This window comes from Anser brachyrhynchus (assembly GCF_964034855.1).
Source record: "Anser brachyrhynchus genome assembly, chromosome: 5".
NCBI classification, from domain to species: Eukaryota; Metazoa; Chordata; class Aves; order Anseriformes; family Anatidae; genus Anser; species Anser brachyrhynchus.
In genome coordinates, this window is record NC_137699.1 from 49,358,367 (window position 1) to 49,383,910 (window position 25,544).

Consider the following 25,544-nt stretch of genomic DNA (forward strand, 5'->3'; position numbering starts at 1 on the left):
TCCTCAGTCTAATCTCCATAAGTTTCCAAAACGAAGTTTTGCTTTTTATTTTCCAAATGTTTTGCTACTGGTAGGTGCTTTCTTTACATTCTGGAGGCCGGAGCTCTTCAGCAGCAAAGAGGCGCAGCATAAGAACAACATATGCTTCCTCCCCCATGCTAATCTAAAGGACCTACTGCTGAAGGAAGAAAAAAGGCTTCACACTGGTTGGCATCTGTGGTAAAGCAATAAGCTCTCATGTTGTGGTAGGTTTTTAAGAAATGCACATTTTTTCTCTGTGAAATGGACAACAGTCAGCAATTATATTTATATAATCAGATACAAACATGTAATTGGTAAGTCTCACCATTCTGTGTTTGTTTGGGACTAATGGTCTAACAGTGAAAGACTGATCACTCATCATCAAACCCATCAACAGTCCAGCCCCCTACCCTTTTTGCTAAACATGGAAGACATCTGTAATATTTAAGACATCTGTGTTTAAAGAAGGCTTTGGCTTTCTCTCAACATAGTTTTTCATCATACTTGACCCTGCAGTAAATCTGTAGCAGCAAATCTCATTTTGCAAACATAGAACACAGGATCACTGTAGACTCAGCCAAACAAAGGTTAAGGAGATACATTTCTGTTCAAGTACACTTAGCTCCAGAATTAGCGGAGGCAACACAGAAAGTGCTTGGCTGAGTGCGTAGACTTAAAATGATTTTTTTTTTCCAAAGTTCATTCTAGTGCTAATATGCCTCTCAACAAATGCTGGAATGTCAGTCGTTAGATGGGAGAGGGAAAACTTTCAGGATGTCCCAGACGAACTACATTGGGACAGTTATGTTAAAACGGCAGGATTTTTTTGCAGTGAAGTCTTTGAAATTTATGAACCCTTAAATTGTTTGTTAGGAACAGCAGGAAATAATGGACTGTTATTATCTTTTATCTTAGATTGGAAGGTCTTTGGGAGAGGTACTGCCTTTTCTGTGTGTCTTTGGCTGAAAGTTGGCAGAACAGAGGCCTATCCCTGACTGCCCCTCATCTGTGACTGCTGGGTCAGTCAGAGGAGAATTTGCCATTGGATTCAAAGGGAAATGAATCAGATGTCTCAGTAATATATATATAAATGATAATACGCAGGGAGTAATAATTGAAGAGAGGGTCTCTTAGGTTCTGCATGTTGATTGAAAGGATAAAAATGATTAGAAGTGTTTCTCTTGTCAATTTGGATCCTAGAAGGATGGAGAGAAAGGTCAACCAGTCAACCCACAAACCAGCCCACCTGCTCATGTGTGTGTGAATTGTCGGAAGCTGCACAGGGCTGCTATTTCTCCTTTTCAAATGACACAGAATCTCAATTTTTTCAGCAAGGAAAATGGCACAACCAAGTCCTATTTTTAAACTGAACTGTTCTTGGACAGTACAAATAAAAAGTAATACTATCCTGACTGTACATTTTGTAACCTTAAAAGGAGAGAGCTCTTTTTCAGGGAAGATCAGAATTTCTGCCAAGTATTATCAGCAATGGGGTGGAAGGCAAAACATTGTTTTCACAACTTTCTTGACCATTAGTGGTAAATCTGATCTAGCCTAATGCAGTCTCTCTGTGTGTCCCTTTTAGGAGGTAAGTATGGCTGGTAAAGAGAAATACTTGCCAATCTCTGTCCATTTTGACATGGGTTGGAGCTGTGGTAAAACCTCTGTATTTCCAGATCACCAGACAAATGCATCAGGTGGCTTCTTACTTCAGTATGCTCCTTTGCAAAGATGTCTAGTGTGGTGGTTTTACTCAGCTGGGCAGCTGAGCTCCACCACAACCACTCTCTCACTCGCCCTCCTCAAGGGAAAGGTGGAGAAAATACAATGCAAAGGGCTCAGTGGTTTAGAAAAGGACAGGGAGATCACTCAACAATTATCATCATGGGCAAAACAGACTCAGCATAGGAAGATTAATGTAATTTATTACCTATTATTAACAAGCTAGAGCAGTGAGAAACTAAAAGCAAACTACAAACACCTTCCCTGCATTCACCCTATTCTATGTCCTCCTCCTGAGTAGCGCAGGGGAACAGGGAATGGGGGCTGTGGTCAGTCCCTAACACTTCAACTCCGCTGCTCCTTCATTGTCACTCTCTGCCCCTGCTCCATGTGAGGTCCCTCCCACAGGATGCCGTCCTTTCCGAACTCAGCCTGCATGGGCTTCTCACAGGCAGCAGCTCTTCAAGAACTGCCCCAACATGGCTCCGTACCACGGGGTCCATCCCCCAGGAGCAAACTGCTCCCGCACGGGTCCCCCACGGGCAGCAGCTCCCCCCAGACCCCTGCTCCTGCGTGGGCTCCTCTCCACGGGCTGCAGCTCCGGCCCGGGGCCTGCTCCTGCGGGGGCTCTCCATGGGCCGCAGCCTCCTCCAGGCCACAGCCACCTGCTCCACCAGGGGCTCCTCCACGGGCTGCAGCGTGGAGATCTGCTCCGTGTGGGACCCATGGGCTGCAGGGGGACAGCCTGCTCCACCAGGGGCCTCTCCACAGGCCCCAGGGAAACTCACAACACAAATCATCAGCATGATGGTGGGTCAAGCAGTCCTGATGTGCTGTGCTTTTTGGTGGTGATACCTGGTCCTCTCACCTCATAACCATGTTAGCATGGGGACATCGCCACAGCTGTACTGGCTGCACAGAGCACCGCAGACTGCAGCATGGCTCTTGCCCAGTTTTCAAATGATCCATTTACCAGATAAAAACCCGTTACTCCATTACTGATTTTTTCCCCCCTAAAAAGGAAGGAACAGCTGTAGAGCTTGTGAAGAGCCTGAGAGAGGGCTTGGGGGTGTGTTGGTGTGCGAGCATGGACCCAGGCACAGGGACGGAGCCAGAGCTGAGGAATGGGGCTGTTCGGCGCGCTTCAAACTGACTAAAATTGTGATGGGGGGTGGGGGTGGGGGGTGGGGATGGAACTCTCCCTTCCGATCGCCCTATTTAGCACGGGACTGCCATATGGTTTTCTGACTGTTCTCCACTGTAGCCACTGTGTGGCAGAAGAGATCAAGACTATGATTTTCTGCGGAGGACAGCGAGGGAAGCGTGCAGCTTTCACACGCCTGCGTGGGACAGGCGCCATATTGTGCGGGTGGGCGGTGTGGCGGGGGCCTATGCACCACAGCAGAAATAACAACCACTACCCGGACAGATGTGTCATTAGCTGACAGTTCATTGCTTTTAAGGGTGCGAAAGAATCCAGGTCAGGGCAGTTCACTCCGTTAAATTGGCAGAGCCAATAGTTGCCTTGCGTTTTAACGCCGAGGACAGCCTGCCCTGAACCTCATCTGCCTCCCAGGCCGGTGTGGCGGAGCGGGTGAGGTGGCGGCCAGGACATGGCTGTTGGACCTGGCAGAGCTGCCTTGGAACAGAAGGAGCTGCGTGGACGTGAATGTGCAGACCGGCTGGGCACCACAGTCAAAACTGAAGTTAAAAATAATCCCCTCAACAGAAGACAATAAATAGAACTCCAGGGAGTTCCTGTTAGCACAACGAGGAAAATTGAATGGCTTTTCCTCTCTTAAAATCCAATGTTCCTCAAGAGAAAAAGAAAATGTGTTGATCCATATTCACAGCAGACGAGGGAGCCTCATATTTTAACCAGATGCTAGATTTTCTCAAAAACATGCTTTCAGAATTCAAAAATTACTGGCAAAGTCGGATTCAATTCAATAATAAAATTTTCTCAACATGAAAATAATATGGAAGGGTCAATGTATGTTGTTGCTGTAACATTTAGTTGCAATGTCTGGGCAAGGGTTTAGTTTAAAAAATTACGTTTTCGTTTTAAATTTGATTTTCCAGTTGATGCATAACAAGAAATCAAAATAAACCCTTTTGTTCTGGGTTGAATAAAATGTTTTCATTTCTACCCAAACCAAAATTGTTTTCCGTTTGTTTAGTTTGGCCACTGAACTGAACAACTAGCATGTCATTATCCACACTTAATGGCAAAAAAGACATCTTAAGGACAAGCAGGGTTTTAATTAGTTCCACTTCAGTATTTAAGATCAATGCTCAAATGGAATTCCTGACCAGGAGTTTAAATAATAAATGCAGGTTTGTTTGTTTGTTTGTTTGTTTTAATGTTAGTTTTGCATTAGATACTAATATTTCAGAAGTGAATCAGGACTTTCTCGACATAATCACATCTATGTAGAGAAAAGATGGTGCCTGCTTAGTGTGCTTGTAAACAACAGAAATAAAGAGGGTTGGGTAATATAAAGTAAAAAACAGTTATGATTGTCTATGATGTAATGTGGTTAATAAGCTACAGTCTCAGTACATTTACTTCAGTGCTGACAAACTAAAAGACAAAGACAAAACAAAACAATACATATCTACCTCTCAACTAAAGCCAGTGTGTCAAAACACACTTCAGGCGACATCAGACTGTATTTAGAGAACAGTGTTGAAGATAACTATGGGAACAATTGATGTTGAAATCCAAGACTATGAAGACAGCAAAAGCACAAAACACACATATGGATCTGCAAAACTTTTAAGAAACGTTCCAAATTTTAAGCAAATGTTTTTGATGGAAACCCATGAAAATAAAAAAAAATAAAATAAAAAAAAGGAAGGCAAATTTAACTATTCACTTCATATTTGCTCACTCTGGGGATGTTTAGGAATTCCGTAATGGATCTGTACCTCATACGCTGTTCAAAAGATCCCTATCTTACCAACTTGTGCTATATTTCAGTGGCCAAAATGTTTCTCTTTTGTTTCTCATGGCATGGTCTTACAGAACTGTGCTATTAGTCCTCAAAGGCAACATGCATATAACTTGGCTTTTATAAACACGTAGAATGTATTTCCAGCATATGAATATGGGCATTAGTCTCAAAAGGGCTACTTAACTTGCTAAAAAGATTTGATGGGGCTAGACTGTTAGGATGACTACTGGCACAAAGGCTATAAGCCCCTCACTTTTACAAGCAAAACACTTGCAGTGGTTACAGGTTAAACAGGTGGCAACTGAACAAGAAAGAACAACTATGAGAAAGCTTAAATGTTGGTCAACTAGAGACACTATTGCTGCAAGAAATGACTATGACGAGACTGATCCTACTTCCTTGGATGTCTGATCCTCTGGCTAAACTTCAAGAGAGAAGTTCGGGTATACATCTAATGAGGAACCAGGATCCAGCTGTCAGTGGCCAAAGGAGTCATGAACTGCCAAGTGGAATAAGTGAAAGATCCTAGTGTAAGAAAAAAACGAAGTTATTCAAATTTACTCAGTTCACAAAGACCTATTCATTCATGTGTTCTTTTTACAAGGTCCTATTAAATTGCTAGTCCTTTTGAGACTGGTTTTCATTGTGCATTGCAAAGTGAAAAACTGAGAGGAACTTAATAAAGTCACTGCTCTGTACCAGGCTTCTGCTCATTTATTCAGCTGTATACCAGTTTTGATGCCCAATTTGACACAGAATCTATGAACTACTGCGATGTCTACTGGAAAAAAAAATCAGAAAGAAAAAGAAAGGAGAAGAGAAGTACTATCACATGATTGCAAAGCAAATCATGGAAATACAAACCAATTGTGTCAGCTTCCTAAATCTTTAGCCAGCCGAAAATAATAACACTAGGAGGGTGCACTTGACCTCTGCATCTCAGTGGGTTGTTTACCTTTTTCCCTGCAGGTTTCAAAGTCAGTACGCATTGCTGATTTCCACTGTTGGTCATTCTAAGAGATGTGTATTCCAGGAGTTTGTATCCCAGGCCAACCTGCTTCCTCTGATGAGGAATTTGCTACTCATGTTGCCCTTCAAAAGGCAGTCAAAGCCTAATTGCCTACAGATTTTAGTTTGTTGATGATTAGGTTGTTTCCTGGATCATATCTTTTCAGTAGCACCAGACTTGGATTTGAACTGTTGCTTTGAGTTAGCACATTGAGTAGGGGCTGCAGGATCAGCTCTGCGTACTGAACAGTTTTTTCCTGCTGACTTATATAAACGTGTTACACCGTAGACATGTTTCAGCCCATTTCCAGACTAGGCCTTCCCACACAGTCTTCTTAGAGGAATATCTTCTCACTTCAGTATAATACAGGTCGTGTATGTTGCTGCCTTGTCAGCAGCAATATCTGCCCGTTTCCTACGTAATATTTGAGACACTGAGCTTCTGGCTGATTAGAGCTATATTTAACTGTGTTGATAATTAATTTTATCTGGTTGATGAGAAGTTGAACATGAGTCAAGTGTGCCCTGGCAACTAAAAGAGCTAATCATATCCTGGGGTGCATCAAGCATGGCCTTGCTAGTTGGTCAAGGGAAGTGATTGTCCCACTATACCCTGCACTGGTGCAGCCTCACCTTGAGTACTGTGAGTAGTTTGGGGCACTACAATATAAGAAGTGCATAAAACTTTTAGAGAGCATCCAAAGGAGAACTATGAAGATGGTGAGGGTCTGGTGGGCAAGACAAATGAGAAGCAGCTGAGGGTCCCTTGGTTTGTTCAGCCCAGAGAAGAGGAGTCTGGGGGAAGGCCTCATGGCGGCCTGCAGCTCCCTCACGAGGGGAGCGGAGGGGCAGGCGCTGAGCTCTGCTCTCTGGGGACAGCGACAGGACCCGAGGGAACGGCGTGGAGCTGGGACAGGGGAGGATCAGGCTGGGTACTCGGAAAAGGTTCTTCACTGAGAGGGTGGTGAGGCACTGGGACAGGCTCCCCAGGAAAGTAGTCATGCCACCGAGCCAGACAGAGTTCAAGAAGCATTTGGACAACACTGTCAGACATATGGTCTGATTTTTGGGTGGTCCTGTGTGGAGCCAGGACTTGGACTCAGTGATCCTTGTGGGTCTCTTCCAACTCAGGATAGTCTATGATTCTATATACTTTGTTGTGAATTGTAGAGCAGTCATCAGCTACTGCAGGTGAAATTCTGAATCTTGGTCATGGATGACACACTAAGCAGGAGGCAATATAAGGGCTCATACATGTAAGAATGAGCAGTTTTCTCTTGAGAAACAGCTGCAGCTCTGTCTAGACTGAATTGAAGTAAGGAAAGTCAAAGTGTGTTATTAAAGCAGCTTTCATATCAGTCAGTCAGAAAAGGAAAATGCCAATGTCACTTGGGAAAATGAGGTGTTTCCAGGTACCTTGCTTTCCCTAGTCATTCCAGCACTTCATCATCTTGAAGTATGACATCAGAAAGGGATATAGCATTCACTTGTCACTTGAGGGAGAAACTGTTATCTATCATATCTGGATATCCAGATGACTCCACTATTAGTGGTTAATCTTTTTATTCATGGACATAAAAGACAAAAACCCTTCAGTGCCCTTATGGACACATGGCCAAAACCAGCAACAATGGCAGATACACAGGCAATTGTTTGTTTCCCAAGAGTCTGGAACAGCCCCAAACACAGCATTTCTTTGGCATATGCCTACAGGAGGTAGAATTAAGATCCTATTTGCCTCTTAAGTACAAAGGATCTTGAGCTTAGCGTCTCTGTTAGATATCCAAACACCAGCATGTATTTGTAAAATAAATGAAAACCTAAAATTCCGGGGGGAACGGGCAAGAATCATCATTTCTCTTGCTGTATATATTACTCAATGTCAAAATGTATAAATAAAGTTAGTATTTTAGAAAACCATTAAACATTCACTAAGTATGGGAAATCTTCATCAGACAGATGTGCTGTTATGAATTATAACATTTATCAGTCTACTGATGATACAGTTTACTGTAAGTCTGCTCTTTCAAAATGAAACCATATGTTGAATGGGAGAGAGTGTAAGATTATTGTAAATGGAGATAAGGCTGCTTACCAAGCATGCTGATGGGCATTTAGTGGATGAACTTTCTTTTACAATATTGTTAAGGGCTATATACATTCTAGTTTCATGCAAACAAACTTACAGACACCAGGTAGAAAATGATTTAAGCGTCAGCTGGGCGTTCTGGATGGTAGTGGGACCAATAGTGCCAGGTGCCAAACACGCACCACAACAAAACCTTTTATAGTTTCCATATTCAGATAGCTGAATAATAGTAGTTTCTAAGAGCAAGGAGGGACAGAAGCTGACTTTTTTTTTTCTTCACTGCTCTTGGAAATTTTGTATTACAGAATGTGTTGAATCTTGGAACACATGAGGAAGTCACATTTGCAGCTATTCCCTAAGAGTTCCAAAAGTTTAAGTCTAGAAAATGTCATCCTGATGGGTCCTGTGAGCTGTAAGTCATGCTGCAGTTTTGGCTTGTGACTATGTCTGTCAGTCGCCTGTCTTGCTGATTGCCTGCAGTGCATCCCTGGAGTTGCTGTCTCATTTGAGAGAGAGCAAGTCCTAATAGAGGACAATAAAGCGTTTGAGCTACAACTCCCATGGGAAAGGGAAGCATTTCTAAAGTGAAGCTTTTCAGCTTTTGGCTAAAAGACTAGTTCTGAGTATTTAATTGGTTAATTTAAAAGAAAACAAGGTTTTCCCCAGAAAGCAGGCTTTTTATTTAAAAATGTGCATTTAATAAAAATCTAATTTTCCGCCAAAAGTGTTTCAACCAATACTGGGAATTATATTCCCTGACAAAACTACTTGAAAATGAATTTTATAATGGAGAGTAAAATCCAGACGATTTTTTCCAGATGACTTTAGTGATGTTATTATTCCTAAGCTAAACATGATAAACCTAGGAAACTCAGAATTAACGTTAATGAAAATCTAGCACATTAAAGATATGGAAAATACAGTGTGTGAGCATGAAAATGACTTTAGTCTCTGCCATCTCATGCTGTAACTTTAGAGTTATGAAAAAACGTTATATTTAGTTTGATTTACTCCAGAGCATCTTCAAGCAGCCAGCACATATTGAATAAGCAAATACTTTTCAGAAATACTTGGTATTGCCAGAGTAGCACAAGTGTCTAGCCAAGCTCAGTTCTGCTGCCCATTTGTCAGCTTCCTTTTGTGCTTCTCTGTTCTTCCCTGTGTCTTAATCTGTACACAACTGTCTTGCAGCTCTACCAGTTTCTTCTACAGTCCCTTCTACATGTACCTATATGTCTGCACACATAAACCAAATGTGTAAACTCTCACTCAGATATAGAAGCACAGATCAGTTTTCTACTTCCCCATATTCACCTGAGCATGACTATTTCTTGAGGCTTTTTTTTTCCTTATTCCTTTTTTTGTGGAATATAATGAGAGTAATGAATAGTTTATTGAGAAAATACATTAATGATGAAATTAATGATGGTTCTATAATTTCATAGTACTGCATTTTCCTTAGGAATAGCATAGCATTAAAAGTTACTTTTCAGAAGTAACTGCATTGGTTTCAAGGGGCCATTATCCCCACAAGAAAAGGTTCTCTCTTAAGATGGCTCCTACTTCTCAGCATTTAAAGTGAATCAGGCTCCATCTTGAATGAGGGCCACCTCCCTTTGTGTCATTGACAGAGTAAGACAGACTCCTCTTAGTGCACTCACTTGGCTGACACTGATTTCAACAACAACTCTGTCCAGAATACCTAAGGTTGGAAGCTACTTTCAAAGAGGGCGGTTGTACTACAGGAGTTTTGATTTTCTGTGAAATGTAGAAAAAATAAACATTGAATTACAATTGTTTCTGATCTGTCTCTTGACATTTGAACTCCCCGGCCCTGTCTCCAGTGACTGAATGTGGTGAGATGTAGTTAGAAATTTCTACCCTGCTCTCCATAGTATGTTTTCAGTTCATCAGTTCCATCTTTAAAAACCAGTTTTCCTGTTATTTGGATGGGATGCAACATATTGAAACCCCAAACTTGCAGGTTTGGGTGCAAATTTTGTTCTTCCCCTCAGATGTACACAAAGGAACACTTACAGTAAATGTGTGTGATAATGACTGGATGGAAAGACAGATTTTCACACTGAGGCCTTGCCTTGAGGCCTAGCCTTTTTACAAAAAAAAAAAAATAGCAGTGGAGCTGAATAACAACACTTTGTTTTGTCTATTCCACAAGCAAGATTGTAAGAGAACTTAACAGTAAGTACTCCATTAAGTCACAATTCTGTTCATTTTATCATGCAGTGATTCACAGGCAAAACCTCAAAACACTCATGGCCATTGACTTTTTAATATAAATAAATAGTCATTCCAAGGCGGAATGTCTGAGTAATTAAAAATAAACTTTTAAACAAGATCTACTGCACATTCATAGTCATCTATTAAACATCTCCTTTCATGGTTTCTGTCTTGATTTTTCATTTTTGTAACACAATATTTTAAAGCAAAATTTACATTTTGTAACAACAACATTTTAAAGCTTTATACGCTCAGAGGAAAACCTGCAAGATCAGCTGCGCAGAGGTGAATCACGGTGCTGTAAGAGAACCTAGCAACACAGCACAAGTGGAGATGGGAAAACGATAGCCACATTAAACAGTTTATGAAATGAATTAGAAGCTGACTAAGGCAAAATGTAATTATCATAGTTGGCCTTTGTCCAGAGCATACAGTTTCTAGTAATTAGGTATTCAGTATCGGCCAAAAATTATTTTTCTTCCTTGGTCCATAAAACAGGAACAAAACTCTTACTGAAGTTACCAACAAAAGACAGAAAGGACACATGAGGTTTTATGGCAGAATTCTTGCTGAAAGTGATTAAGGAAAAGTTTCCATTCTACTCTGCATCTGTGAGAGTATCCGGGGTTATTCATGTGGCAGGTGCTCAAATGACATCACAGTTAATGTTTAGCATCATTTTCTTATAGGCCAAATCCTTCCACACCCTTTTTAAACAAAAAGTTGGCATTGGACCACACGATATTGCAAAAGAACTCGAGATTATATGCCATCGACAAAATGTCACGTTACTAACGGGAAGCTCAGTAAAATGAAAAAAAAAATAATTGTGTAAATTAAGTGTAATAAAATACCATTGGCAGAAAATCAACATGAAACATGGTAGGCCTGGTCCTGTTATACCTGGTCTTGTTCGGGAATCAGCAGAGGTGCCTGTGTGTCAAACTCTGACAAATAGGAGTGAGCACACATGGGCTTTTAAATTCAAAACATGCTTAATCAGTTTCATGTGGAGATCCGGACTATACCGCAAATGTTAATTGGTTGGGATTGAAATATAAACAGATTAATTTTGAAGGTCTCAGGTGGTGGAGCTAGAGTTTCCAACTGTCTGTTACAGTAACTTTAGAGAAGAGCTAGCAAAAGCTGCCTTCTTAAACTTTAGCTCATGCATCTCAATAATACAGAATATATATATATATATATTTTAAAGATTACCTTTTACATTTTAATAAGTTAAAAAACATTCAGGTTCAAACAGCCATCAGTACACCAAATTAAGGCAAATACAGTTTTAGACCAAGAACAGAATACCTTGTGTAGTTGCCAGTGTTTTGTTCTCCGCTATTAGCATAGCTCTTCACTGTGACTAAATCCTTGTGGTCCCTATAGACAGAAATAGCAGATTCCAGTTAGTAAGTCAAAGAGAAAGTGATGCTACCATGGGATGGGGCTTAAAAGGAAAAGAAAAGAATTAAAAGCATTTTCACTGATGTCAGTACAGTGCTGCTTGTTTCCAGGAGAGACAACTGGAACAAAATCCACTCTGGTTGTACATCACCATGATTTTATTGCAAGCATATTTATTCGCATTTCATTAAATACCACTGTTAACAACTAAACAGATGAAGATGGGTTTGGACAATGGAAATCACTAAGGGAGCTTCCGAAATGAGATCAAAACAGCACTTACTAAACCTTTTCATTTACTACCTTTATGGTACTTTGTAAGCCCGTATTTCTGGCTGGTGGCCTGAACAGGATCCCTGTGCATGCTTAACAGACCCCTTGAAATAAAAGGCGCTCGAGGAATGCATGATGGCCTTGTGCGTTCCATGACTGAGGCCCATGACTGAGGAAGTCAATAAACCTTTGTTTTAGCTTTTTGCTTGTGCCTTAGGTAATGGAAAGCTTTTACAAAACATGACCTATGGGATAGAACAGACAATAAGGAATTAATGCACTGAATACAAGATAGAGATGCTATGATTGCTGAAAAGTATGGTAATACCAACATTATATTAACCACATGGACCATTACTATATCAGAAATATATACCTACCTAATGGGTGAATCATATAAGGTTAGTTCCTCATTATCAGTGAGGCAAATCCTTCGCATTCACTTTGCAAAATGAACTTTTTGTCAGGTTTAATTCTGAGAACAGCCAAACTTCCATGAAAAAAATAAAAAAGCCAAATGAAAAGAAATTGTTTTTTAACTTCACTGAAAAACGTTCATATGTCAGTTTTGGACTGCTGGTAAGAACTGTTTTTTAAAGAATTTTCTGTAGTCCAGCAAACTAAATAAGTAAAGAAAAGCACCTTTGCACTCATCTTCAACAACTATCAAACTTTTAACGTACACAGGTTACATCTGAGTACGTTCTTGCTTCAGCATTGCATAGAGATGTTAATGTGTTGCTGGGCAGTCTGAAAACTAGAACCAGCTATTTCCCAGCTGAAGTTTCCTTGTCAGCTGTGATCAGGTGAGTATGCAGTTCATCCCTAGCAGACACAAAGAACAATTGTTCTCTGTCCTGTATTTCAGCAAACTTTTGCATACTAGAATTTTATCTCCATGTCTTCTCTTTGCCAGATTAAACAACCCAGGACATTTATTTCTTACTCACAGGTCAGATTTTGTTGTTCATAACCTCATTGCTTCCTCTAAACTTTCTCTGTTTTGTCTGTATCTATCTGGAAAGATGATTACATCTGGACATCGTCCTCCATCTGAGGCTTTCCCAGCACCAAGTGCAGCAACCCATCTGGGTCTTCTGCACAAAACTCTTACCTATAGCCTCAGCGTGGCGCTTCCTGTTTTGTGACAGTTCTATATTGCCACTATCTGTTCAAATATCTTTGTTCCCAAGCACAAAATACCAGTTTCATGGTCTGAAAATGTGCACTGTGCCCATTTCTGCTTTCAGCATGAACCTCCAGAAATTACTTTGCTATGGTTTTGCCTTTACTACCTCCTTCCCATACATTCTAGCAGCAGAATAACTTATTACAGGCGTAAGGATATGTTTAAATGTTTTAAAAGTAAATATCATTTGGGAGGCCTGCAATCAGCTTAAATAAACAGCAATTAAGCAATTTACCTCAGCATCCATCCTAGAATACCATCCCTGACGTGACTGCACTTAAAACCCAGAGGAACACAAAAACCCATCAAACCACCACGTCATTCCCCAGCAGCTGGGATGGTGGTACCAAGACATGCTTTTCTTCTGTCTGGTAACTGGCTGGGTCTGTAGTGCGGCAATACCTGACCTTACAAATGTGGTACTGATCCATGCCCCCTGGGCAGTTCACATTATTTTGCACCTTTTTTCTACATTTACAGTCAATATCACAAAGATCTGCTGCTGAAGAAGCTTTCCGTGGAAGAAGTCCCCATGAGCCCACAGTGACTACATGCCTGGAAATGAATGACTGCCAGCTTGGTGTTTATGAAGATACAAGCTTTGCTGAGGGAAATTGTATGAAATTTGGCTCCCTGGGCAGCATTTACTAGTTAGCTGCATGGGATTTGGAGGAAGCATCACCTTCTTTTTTGACTGGCTTACTTCTACTCACAGTAACAAGCTCACTCAGCAACAGGACCATTTCTTATGATGCCAAGACCATTTATCTCCCAGTGTATGTTTTTATAGGTACATACATGCATGTGATGACAAATAAGTTACGGTCAGAGAATATCAAAGGACCAGAGGTTTTCTTCTTTGCCATATCTGGTTCTGACACCCAGACTATTGGATGCCAGTTCCCAATGCAAACACCAGTTAGTTTCTGCTCTTTCACTTGGTGACTCAGTTTAATAGTGGTCAGTAGCCAGGATGAGTCATGAGAGTCACATACTTCATCCATCACATCATGGCCCCCGATCCTTTCCCATGAAGAATGTCTCTGTGGTAGCAATGACACAGCCATCATCTGTGCTCGGGGTACTGGCATTAGGAAACTCCTGTGAGGCCGTACAATTTATTGTCCATTAAGAGGCGGCGAAAGCACTACCAGGCGTGCTCTCGGGAGGCTGTGGCACCTCAGTGCCAGGCTTCCAGGATTTCCAGACTCCTTCCCCGGGCATGCAGTGAAATGACTGCAGCCTGTAGATGCTGCAGATGCAGAACCTGTCAGAGCTCAGGTAGAGAACTGTTTTTTAATGCTTGAAATTTTCAGAATTCCAGCCTTGGAAATAATGTTTGCTGCACAGCTGTACTTGGCAATGTACTGATGGTACCTGTAAGGCCGGGCACCTCAGAACTCCTTAAATCCCAGGGGGTTGCTGGGCTAGTAGTGTAACGAATGCTCCTCCAAGCATGCATTGTTAGCTTGTCCGTAAAATACCGAGGATCACAGAAACTAGAAATCACTTTACTACACAAAGGCATTCTATCAGATCATACTGTCAGATCTTTCGCAAGCATACTAATAGATATTATGTATTAAGATTCAAATCCTGTAACTGGCAACAGACCTGGAGAGCAAAGTCCTTTGATTTGGCACAAAATTCATGCAGCAGGGGTAGGAGCCATTCACTGCTGTGTCTCAAGCCTGACCCAAAAGGCTCACAGCTGAGGAGTTATCCCAGTTCTACGGCCAATTTAATTCTTGCTTATCCCATTATTTCTTTCAACAGATGAGAGAAGAAGACACCCTTGGACAGAAAGTATTGCATTGTTTTGCAAAGATTGTTGAACAAACTCAAACACTACTTTCAGGGATAAACAACTAGGGTTATATATGATCTTGTTAGAACTACAACTCAGCAATCAGTTCTGTATGCCCTTCCTGTAAATGTTTTTTCACTTTTGATTCTGACAACCAATACAATTTTCATTAGCCATACCGTACAAGAATAAGCAGGAACTACAATATTAAAATGAAACCAAAATTCAGATTTTACATCGAATTAGGTTAACAAAAGAAGTTAGTAAATATCCTCTGCAAAAAAGCAGTTATCAAATGAATATTGCATGAAGGAAATCCAATCTCAGTCAAAATAAATATGGCCAATCTATTTGCATTGCCCAAAGTAAGAAATGCAGGAGCTCAAAGGAAGAAAAAACAAATGTCTGAAAAAAATCATTGCTGTTTTAAGTCCCTGAGGAATTTAGTAACACAGGTGAGGACACAAACAATTCAGCGTCTTAACCTTTTCTGTTAAGGTAGAAGGCACTTCCTACTTGCAGCTTACAGACAACAAGTTCAGGGAAATATTAAAGCAGTTTGAGTGCTGACAAAGATGAATATCCTTCACATCTACCTCCTACTTCACTGTTGCATCATGAAATCCTATTTAGCAAGGCAGATGCAAATGGATACGGCTTATTAGCTGATCATGAAAGCCATATTTTCATCAGGAAGCATTTAAACGGAGAAAGCAACTCATGGATCTCCAGGGGTATGAAAGGCCATGCTGGGTAACCCTGCCGCAGTCCTGGCTATAGGTGAGCGTTCTCCATTCCCATTTTCACACGAGTTGCTGAAGGTGTATTTCCAGCCCTGAAATACAGCCACTTGCTTCTGAGACTCTGATGCAGCCTACTGACATTTCCCAAGGGGTGAACAGCAACGGTCGTGATCTTACTTGCTAGTAGGAGACTAGCTTCTGTGGCTTGCATGCCCAGGTTCCCAGCTAAGGTGAGCTGGCGCAGTTCTACCAACGCACAGCCCAGTTTACGTTGCACCAGCTGAGCGTCTGGCCCACTCTGCCAAAAATCCAGCTGCAGTCTTGATGCAGTTGGCATGACTGCTACTCATGTTGCTTTTGTTGACCAGGCCAGTGCTTTGATCTCTACGTTCAGAGGGACATTTGCAAACAGATTTGACATATGTTTCTAAAGCACAGGAGAAAGTTGTCATTCCAATGATCTTCCAGTGGCTGATTAAAGCGAGTAAAACAGCTGGATGTGTTTGACTATGCTTTGTCTCTTAGGCAACTAAAAGAGGTGCAGGCAGGGAAAGGGAATGAAATGCTGATGAAATAAAGTAGCAGAGAACAAGTGAATGCCATAAATACCGCTCAGCTGGACTAGAATATCAACATCTGCTGTATTTTTCAAAAAGTGTATTTATATATATATTTCACTCCCAAGAAGAAGGAACAATATTGCTAGACAGAGAATACAGACTCCACACTGATGCCACATTTTCTCCTCTGTGAATTTTGGCATTACAAGCAGAGTTAATACCAGAAATCCTACTGTGGTATATCTTTGAATCCATCACTCTTAGAGCTATAATTTATACACATATACAACTTGTCCACACTAAAGAATCATAGCCAGCGGGGTTGCGTTTGGTCTACAAAATGTTTTAGTGTGGGGAGACAACCAAGTCTAACAAATCATAGCAAATACCTGCTTTACCTTAGCACAGGAGCATGGTTAAAGAGCCCTACCACCACCAAGGCTCAACTTCCTTGCTTTTGAAATTAGAGAAGTGCATTAAGCCTGCTTTTGCAGCCCTTTGTAACTGCCCATATATTTATCCTATTTTCCTTACTTCTCTTTCATGGGCATTCCAACCCACTCCTTTCAACACAGGCTTATCAGCTTGGTCTTGAAAGCAAGTCATATTAATCACAAACTCAGATTTGATCATCACAGTTCCATCCAGAATTCCAGGACTTATCTGTATTGCTCTTTAAAATATATATATATATATGTATGTATGTATATATATAATATCCAAAACTTCTGATTTTCAAGTAATTTGAGGTTCATGGGGAACTCACATCATCTAATCATCCGGTTTGCACAGTAACTCTAGATCCACTAGCAAGTCAGCCTACCTGTTTGAAAATCTCAGACCCTGCTGCTTTGGTTCAGGAAAGTTTGTCGCTGTAGGAGGCAGTGCTCTGCTGGTGGAAATAGGAGATTTTCAGTGACAGTGCTGCGTTAAATATAGCAAGGCTAGGTGTTTAAAAAGGCGTTATCATAGCCTGTGAGCTTTAATGGATTTCTAATTAGATGTGCATGCCGAAAATCAGAAGAGTATCTGATGTCTGCCTCTACTGGTGATTTTATTAGCAAGAAATGAAGTTTTAAAAACATTTCTTTATACTAAACTTAACTGAATATCTGCCTCTGCTTTTAAGAAATGGTGATTTCAAGGTAAATCAATATTCTCTTCACCCAAGGAGATCTTTAGACCAGCTTTACTGTGAAACCCCGCAAGTGGCCAGCTTCATAGCATACTGCTCCAAAATACCTATGCTTTAACAAATGCAACTTCAGAGAAACAGCTTAAGCTGCCTTGAGAACTAGTACCGCTGGAATTGTGATCAGCAATGACCTGAAAAGCTTCTCTCAATTGGGAGAGAACAGAGGCAAGCACAGCTGAGCCCCAGGTCCTGAAGCAGCATAGCCTGTTTTCTCTCATTCTCTCCAAGGCCCACAATAACTTTTGAGCCCATTAGTCATCTCAGTCAAATTTAACTGATGGCAGAGATGTCACTGATAATTCTGTTCCCAAAGCTTTTAAGGAAAAAACACCATTCGGGCAGAGGAGGGAGAGTCAGCTCTTGGTTTCCCAGCCGATGGAAGAGCTGACACAAGCTCACTTTTTATTAGAAACCAGAGAATCTGTCCGGAAGAGGAACCGTAACTACCTGAAGTGCAGGAAAAAGATTCTGGAAGGTCTACCCCTATTTGAGCACCGCAGTCGATCAGCCATGAGGAACTAATCCATAGGCAATCAGGCATAATTAGGTTGAGAGCTCAAAGGTCAATGAACACAACAGAACGAAGCATTATTTAATTACAAAGAGGATGAATTCAGCCTCATACCAGGGAAGTACTGAAAGAACGTAAGCAAATATCGAAGTGCGTAATCATCTATCTAAAGTCACGTCAAATAAAAGCTCTGTCAATAGTTACAGGCACGTTACACTGTTTTTCAAAACAAAACTCTGCTTTTATTTCACCTCCTTCGCTACCGCCCTTTAACAGTCCCCCACCCAACCTGTCCTTACGGCAGGAAAAGGGGCAGATAAGCAGGACTGGTGTTTGAAGGACTAATGAATGCTAACACAGGGGAGACCCAGCCCTGCTTTCTGCCCATGCCATTTTCTTCTTGTGCTCTGTATCTCAAACTGAGGGTTCTTTCTTCTCTATGACACGTGACAAGCCTTGGCTATAATTAAAACTAACATTCCTATGACTCCTATTTTTTAAAGGCTCCCAAGCTATTTGTCAGTGCTCTGCTCCATAGAAACCTGTCAGCCACAGAATTCCTGCTATGGAAAATTTCCCTATCTAGTTGCTCCATAGCTCCAGAGAGTTTCTGAAGGTAAGAACAGAAAGTACAACATGACTACCCCTCCCTTTGGGCATCTGGCAAGGGTTTCCAGTCCCCAGGCTAACAAGTGTTTCCCAGGTCATATACATGGGAGGTAGGAGCCTCTCTCCGCTTGGAGGTGCGGATCTCATCACAACTTCCTCAAGCTGTTAACCCTTGGTGTAACAGCACAGATAACGGCAGTCAAGCAAGCAGACTGTCCTCTAAGGTCAGAAGCACAAACAGCTTGCTCCTTCTCTTCTTGCCATTCAAAATGATTTCCTAAGGTATTTTTGGAGGAGGAAAAATGCAGGCAAAAATACCCAGATACACGAGAGTTTGCAACCGATTTATCCCAGCATTGTATTCGATGCCAGTAGACAACATGGAAATCCAGGGAGCTCCAAAAGCTCCGTGCCGTACACGTTGCAAGCAAATATAGCTCAGGAATGCAGAGCACCAGACGTGATCCGAGTGCTAGGACTGAAAGCTTTCTGCTTTTTCAGCTAGTTCTTTAAACTCTGAAAGAAGGGCAGGAGTATTGCTGGTCCCAACACCAGATAAAGAAAAGGGGAAATGTTACTAGATAATCAGAAAGTTAGTTGCACAAGCAGACATCATTTAAAAGATGTATTTATACTTCAAGAGCAAGAAGAGCACTCTGCAGGGAAATAAAAGGAAGGAAGAAGCTGCACAGTTAGACACATGAGAAAAAAAAATCAGGATGCAGGATTTGTTTGAAAGCCGCTGATATCCATGTAAAGTACTGCATTATGTATAAGAGATGCAGATCCATTTTCAGTGAAATTAAGTTTCTACAGAAACAGCACTGTGGACAGATTTTTAGATTTTTGAAAAACATTAAAAAAATTAAGCTGTCTGTAACCTTTTGTGAGATAAGTAATACCATCACAACGCTGAACTAACCAGAAGAGCTTTGAAGACTAGCTGCTGCTGCTGAATGCAATGGGAGTTTTGCCATGGGTTGTGAGAGACCGTGGACTGTCCCTCAGCGTAAGCTGGAGAGAAGAATGTAAATCTGCTGGAGCAATATTTGTGGAACATGGTGCTGATTTTAGTGATGGCTTTTTCCATACACCGAGCATGAGATCATGTACAGGGCTGTATTTACATGGTGATGTAATTTTACAGCAGAAGCTGGAAAAACAAGGAGGGTGTATCATGTCCAGCCTGATTTATGCCAAGCTTTCCACAACTATGCAGCCTCCCTCCAATGTCATACATACTTTGGCGAGAAGAAAGTAAGAAGTGGGACAACCCTGCCCCCAGTTTCTAGACAACCTTATGCTTTGGCTGCAAAATCAACTCGTAACTCAAATGCAACCTCTGTCGGGCAGACAGTCCTTAAGTCAAACAGCATATGTGCTTAATCGAATGCTTACCAAATTACCTTTTGTTTTATAAAAACGTCCTCCCAACAAAAGAGCAAACTAGGGACTGCCTAATGGATTTAGCAGGATGGCACTGTTCACATTGTGATCACAGAAGATATACTCAAATACAATTATTTTCCAACTAATGTTTTACAGCATTGTGGTTTAAGAGCTGTTACACCCACTCATCTTTTGAGGTAGAATCTTACATTTTTTTCCTTAAAAGGCATGCCATGCCATGCTTTTGGGATGTAAAGACTTGAAAAATAAACTTTTTGGCCTCATTCACATACAGAATGCTCTTAATCACAATTAAACAAACTTAAAACAGAACTGTTTAATTAACCAATGCAATTGTGTACACACAGTTTGAAAAATCTGGTTTGTCTACAGTTGGTTTCTAACTAAGCAGGCACAGATCTCCCTATGAATAACATTTAACGTAAGATCGTAACTGTTGTTCCAGTTGACCTACATCCATTTTTGTGCTGATTTAAATAAAACTGATGCAGCTTCTGAACCTCTGTTGCTTTCATAAAGATTGCTATAAGAAGCTGAGTGAGTTACTATCTAGAAGCAACACCAAAATCCACCTATAAACCACATGTACAACCTTCACAATAGTATTTTTCAGTGACAGTAAACTTGGGTGTAACTTATAAAAAAATTATAAAATAGTGGCTGACCATCCATTAAAGGGACAACATGCAGCTGTCACCTTTAGAAGAGTGCTCCAAGACACCTTTTTTCCTTCTACTGAATGTATCCTTGAGTACATAAACTTCCTTGCTAACTTATGTCATAGATTGGTCTTCATAATTTTCTTCTAGTAGGCTGCCTTAGTCTCAAATAAGCCAATCAGCTAATAAGGCAGCTAATAAGGTCTTCTAACTGGTTGATTCTACCATACCACAAATTATTTTCTGTCACGATCCTGTTCAACAATCAGCCAATGTGGGCACACCCCAGAATCCTGTCACCATGCATGGGGCACATGAAGGAGGCTAGAAGGAAAGGTCTTTGTAGATTACCATCTCCATTCACATGCTCTGCCTCATGTAAATAACCTACTGGCAGTCCCCAGCCTCCAGAACAGTCCAATGCATTGCAAACAATCCTCTGGACATCCCCTTTACCCGTCAGATGTCCTCCAAAGCACCAAAACAGACATTATCAGGAGGACTGGAGTGTTGTTCCAGACAGTGATGGGTTGGTTTGGAGCACAGCTTTGGTCTGTTTACAAGGTAAATGCCGATGCAATGAATGGGCATTTCTGTTTTTTTCAGCTGGGCAGGTCCCTCTTCATTCCTAGATGATTTTCCTTGGTTGTGCACGGAAAGAGATTTCCTGGTTTCTTCCCAGGATCTTGGGAGCCAGTAATTAGGAGACAAGTAAGACACAAGTTAAAAAAAAGAACAGCCCAACAGAAGTTACTTTTCCTCCTCATCTCTACCCCACCACATCCTACAGGGCTGGAGTGCACTCAGGAGACAGGCATCCCAATGCCCAGCTGCCAGGCTTTCCGTGAGGGAATGTGCACTGAATCAGCTGAGACTAGGAACGAGTAGAGCCAAGTTCTGCACAGTGGGACAAATAAATGATTGCTTTCTAAATCAGTTTGCTGAAGAACACTGTAGTGCTCTGGGCATATTGGGGAACACATCCACGCAACAAGCAACTTAAAGGCAACTTAAGAGAAGAATAAAGATGTAACTTTTTTTCTGAAGAAGAGACCAGAATTTCAGACTAGTTGAATAACTTCAGAGCTGATAAACAGCGGAGCAAACTTCCCCCCCCCCCCCCCGCCCCTTGAGAATTCATTGCATCCTTACATGAATGCACACACTAACACAGAAAGCTGGGAATGAGCACATGATGAAGCAGAGCCTCAGAGTACGTTCTTCAGAGTGCTCTAGTACCTGGCTGCATCTCACAGAAGAAGCCTCATATACATCCACAACGTGTTGGCCACCAGTGCCCCCACATGCAACACTACAAGAAAAATAGTTTCATTTGTCAGCATTTTCTCAGACAAAAAGGTAGGATTTGAACTTCAGTTTGCGATGACAGCAAACGCAATTGAAAAAAGAGATGGATTATTTTGTGTTCTTAACTTTTATTATAAACATGCAGATTAAATATTAACATAGGAAAAACGAGACGTTACTAGTTAAGCCTTTATAAGGCTAAGTGTCCTAAAAATAGCCAACAAAGTCCATTTTACACAATATCCACTGAGCTGGCAATTGCTGTAGAGCCACTTTTGTGGTGACTGTATCCTCCAAAACACTGGAATATTCCCTGTCCTCTCTTTCAAAGGGAACAGCATTCTGCATAAGGAAACAGTTTACACTTTTGTTTACCGCAGTTCAGCCACAATGAATAAAAAAGATCCACGTATTCAAGTGAAGACACTCCAAGAACATCAGCTCAGTCCAATTCCCTTTTTCATTTTACCCGACAGGCCAGGCTTATCCCAAGTACCATAGCTGGATGGAAGCTGGCATTGCAAGTCCAGACCCAGTGGGCTTAGTGGGAGCTCTGCAAGGAGCATCTGTAAGAGCAAGAACCAATGTCTGTTCTCCAAGTAACATGCAAAAACTGTTTCAGTTCATTTATAAAAACTGGTCAAAAAGCTGAGCTTGTAAGAGCCTAGAACAGCCCTTTTGTTTTCTAATTTTGAAAGCCTTAAATTTCACCGACAAAAATCTAGATGGTTTAAGCTTCAATTAACAACTGCTGAAAAGACTAAGATTCCTTTTTTTTCCCCTTTTGCCTTTATTTGAAGTCAAAACGGCTAAAATAAAGGAGCTTTGAGCTCTCTGCTTAAAAACAACATGCTTTCCTGTTACAGTGTTTTCTCTGCCCCCCACTGTTCCTTTGCCTTCAAGCAGTGAGTGCTCTCACCACCACTCTAGTCCTTGTGTCAGATGTTTGAATGGGTTCCAAGTTATAAAAAAGATACTGTTATTCAGTGTCTATACAAACACATACTTCAGCAGCTCAGACGGCCAACACTAAATGTGTAAGCACTGGATTTAATGGAATATATTTTTGTTAAATCCAGTAGTTAATGCAGTGCAAAGAGGTCTTTGGTTTTAGAAGTATATATTACATACTATATACATGGCATTTTCCCCCCTTAAAAATAACTATGAATAGACCACTGAAAATATGGGGACTAGTAGAAAAATAATCTTAGGATTTTATAGGAAAAATATCATTTGCAATAAAAATATGGTAATTTCTTCTTGCTGAAAACAAGTAACAAATATATACTTCCACACACAATATTTTCAGCATCCTGTACATGTAACAAATATTTATGCAGCAGTAGCCCATCTTTTAAACAAAACCCAATTCCTTTACTGTTCTGCTTTTTAATTAGCATAAAAAGCACTTATATCAGTAAATATTTGCTTACTCCTTAGTATGTTGGTCTGACTTTTAGTAAACTAAGCAAATGGTAGAAGATTGTTGATTAGATAGGAAGTCATTTACTTATTAGAATTATATATAATAAAAATAATTTATCTAAAAAACCTGGCCCTGATCCTAGGCAGAGTTGATACCTCTTTGCATTATTCCACTCATTCCAACTAGCAGTCACCAAACAAAGCAAATCTGGAGGGCCCCACTTGAAAAGATCACAGTTAGTCAGAGAAACTTGTTTTTCAATCCCTCTGTTTAAACTAGTGAGAAGGATGGGGGAAAACCCAAGGTACTGGCACACTGTGCAACCCTTCACCAGAGGCAAAGATTAGAAAAGCTGCTGGGTGCTGCATTATTGCATTGCCCCCTTTATGCCTCCTGCTACAGCCACAGCTTTCCCACTTACTGAGGCACACATTACTCTGGTCAAATGGTGTCAACACAGGTGCAGCCACAGAGGCTTAGAGGTACCTAGGATCAAGCCACTGATTGGACTGATTCCCATGGAAAAAAATCTTGTCTTTGCCAAAGACAAGATTACAGATGAGGATGAAGTCTGTGACTAGTGAAGACTGGGTTTCTATACTCTTGCAGAGCCTAAAAGGAGCAAATATTTATTTTTCCAGGTGCATTTTTAAATATCAAGTGAGTGCTCTTCCCATTTTCTAAGTCTTCCTCTTAATAATATTTAGCCAGTATTTCTCTTTGTGAAACTTAATTTTTCCAGTTAATGTGGAGGTGTTGATTCAGTGGCGTCCTTCTGAACAACTTGTGTAGACAATATTTTTCTTTAAATTTATACTATTTTAAAAAGCATATCTTTGTAGAAAAATCAGTCCTGAGTTTCATCTCCAGTCTTCAAGAGGGACCAAGGCTGTACCATTTAACAACAACTTTTTCAGGGTTAGCGATGGTATCTTCCCACTGCTCTACTGCTTCACTGTTACTGCTATCAGAACTTATCCAGATCTGCAGTAAGAAATAAAAAGAGAAATAAAATTGAGTTTACCTGCTGTAACAGTGGCCCAGACTTTGTTAGATCCAAATAAATACCAAGAAAGTGTGGAATGAGATGCAACATGTAGATTGTGACCAAAGTATTAGCAACAAATACAGTTCTGTTAAGACTAACATAATTTGGCTTTCGGCTGGGAACACAGGCAGTCTGTGTTTACATTTAGTCTCTAAACAAATATGAATTAGAGAACTCACTACACACTAATGTTTCCCTACTTAATAACATATTTTAAGTCAAGCATTCCTTGCTCCATTCAAATTGATGTGCTGGGGTCAAGGACCTATCAGGGCAGTGATGTCTCTCCAGACCATGCACTCAAACTCCAGTTGGCAGCAAGCCACCTGGCGCCCAGAGTCAGCTGTCCAGCATTTTCATGAGCATTTAAAATCGCACACTCCAACAGACAGGGCCAAACCTGCATTCCACAGAGGTTACTAACTTGCCCGTATCACACATAGTCACGCAGTAAGAGTCCATTTCTTCTTGGTATTCAATTAATGGATAGCGGCCCTTAAACAAGGAAATGAAGTACAAGTAGGAAGTTTTTCCCCTAAACAATATCACCAGCTTCCATTGCCAAAAGAATTCTGCTTATGTAAGTAGGTATCGTTATTTACGGGACTCTATTTCCTCCACTCTTCCAAGAATGAGTCCTTTTTAATACTTCTCAGAAACCTGCACCATGAAGTACATTTAGCCCACACTGCTGAGGCATGGTTCCTCAAGAAGTGAGAATAATGCCTTCCAGAATACCACAGACAGCTGATGTTTCATCCACAGAGATTCAACATACATCTTGCTCATGATTAAAGACATGCCCATAAATGCAGCCTAATCGAAGTGTTGTCTGTTTTAGAACAGCATCCAATTAAACATCATTCTCTGAAGAACCACTTTAATAGATCCAGCTATATTCATCTTTTTCCAGCTACCCAGCCAATTGCTTAAAGTACATTTTTCCCTGAGCCATATTTTATGTCTTCATGTGTTATGTGGCAATGTCTGCCTGCATGAGCCGAAACAACCTTTTCCAAATAATCTCTGAAGAGCAGAAGTAGCTCATTTCCTCCCCGTAAAAATAAGACCCATGATTAAATGAAACTCATCAGACTGAGATGACCTCACGTATTGCTTAGTGACTGCAAAATCATACCCAGTTAGTTTTGCCCCAAAGTAGCACAGCTAGCTAGCACACTTTTTTCATTTTCTGTTCCAAATCCAATTCTACCAACAGAATCACAGAAAGATGGAACACGTGTGACATGATACTTGATAAAATAGAGGAAGGTCATGTAACTCCTGCTGGCACATCATTTCTATAGCAGATCAGCATCTCCTGCAAGTGAACGTGTGCACCATGCACAAGATCCACT

General features: G+C 40.9%; 1 protein-coding gene across 23 annotated transcripts in view; it reads right to left on the reverse strand.

Moving 5' to 3' along the window:
* Positions 1–21,820: 21,820 nt before the first annotated feature.
* Positions 21,821–25,544, reverse strand: part of TC2N (tandem C2 domains, nuclear) — a 49,708-nt gene continuing 45,984 nt past the window's right edge. For all 23 annotated transcript variants that reach the window (XM_080596303.1, XM_080596287.1, XM_080596300.1 and 20 more), the window contains one exon: positions 21,821–24,122. In XM_080596303.1, coding sequence (XP_080452429.1) covers positions 24,012–24,122 — 111 coding nt within the window. In that variant the 3' untranslated portion in view covers positions 21,821–24,011. The remainder of the gene's footprint in view (positions 24,123–25,544) is intronic.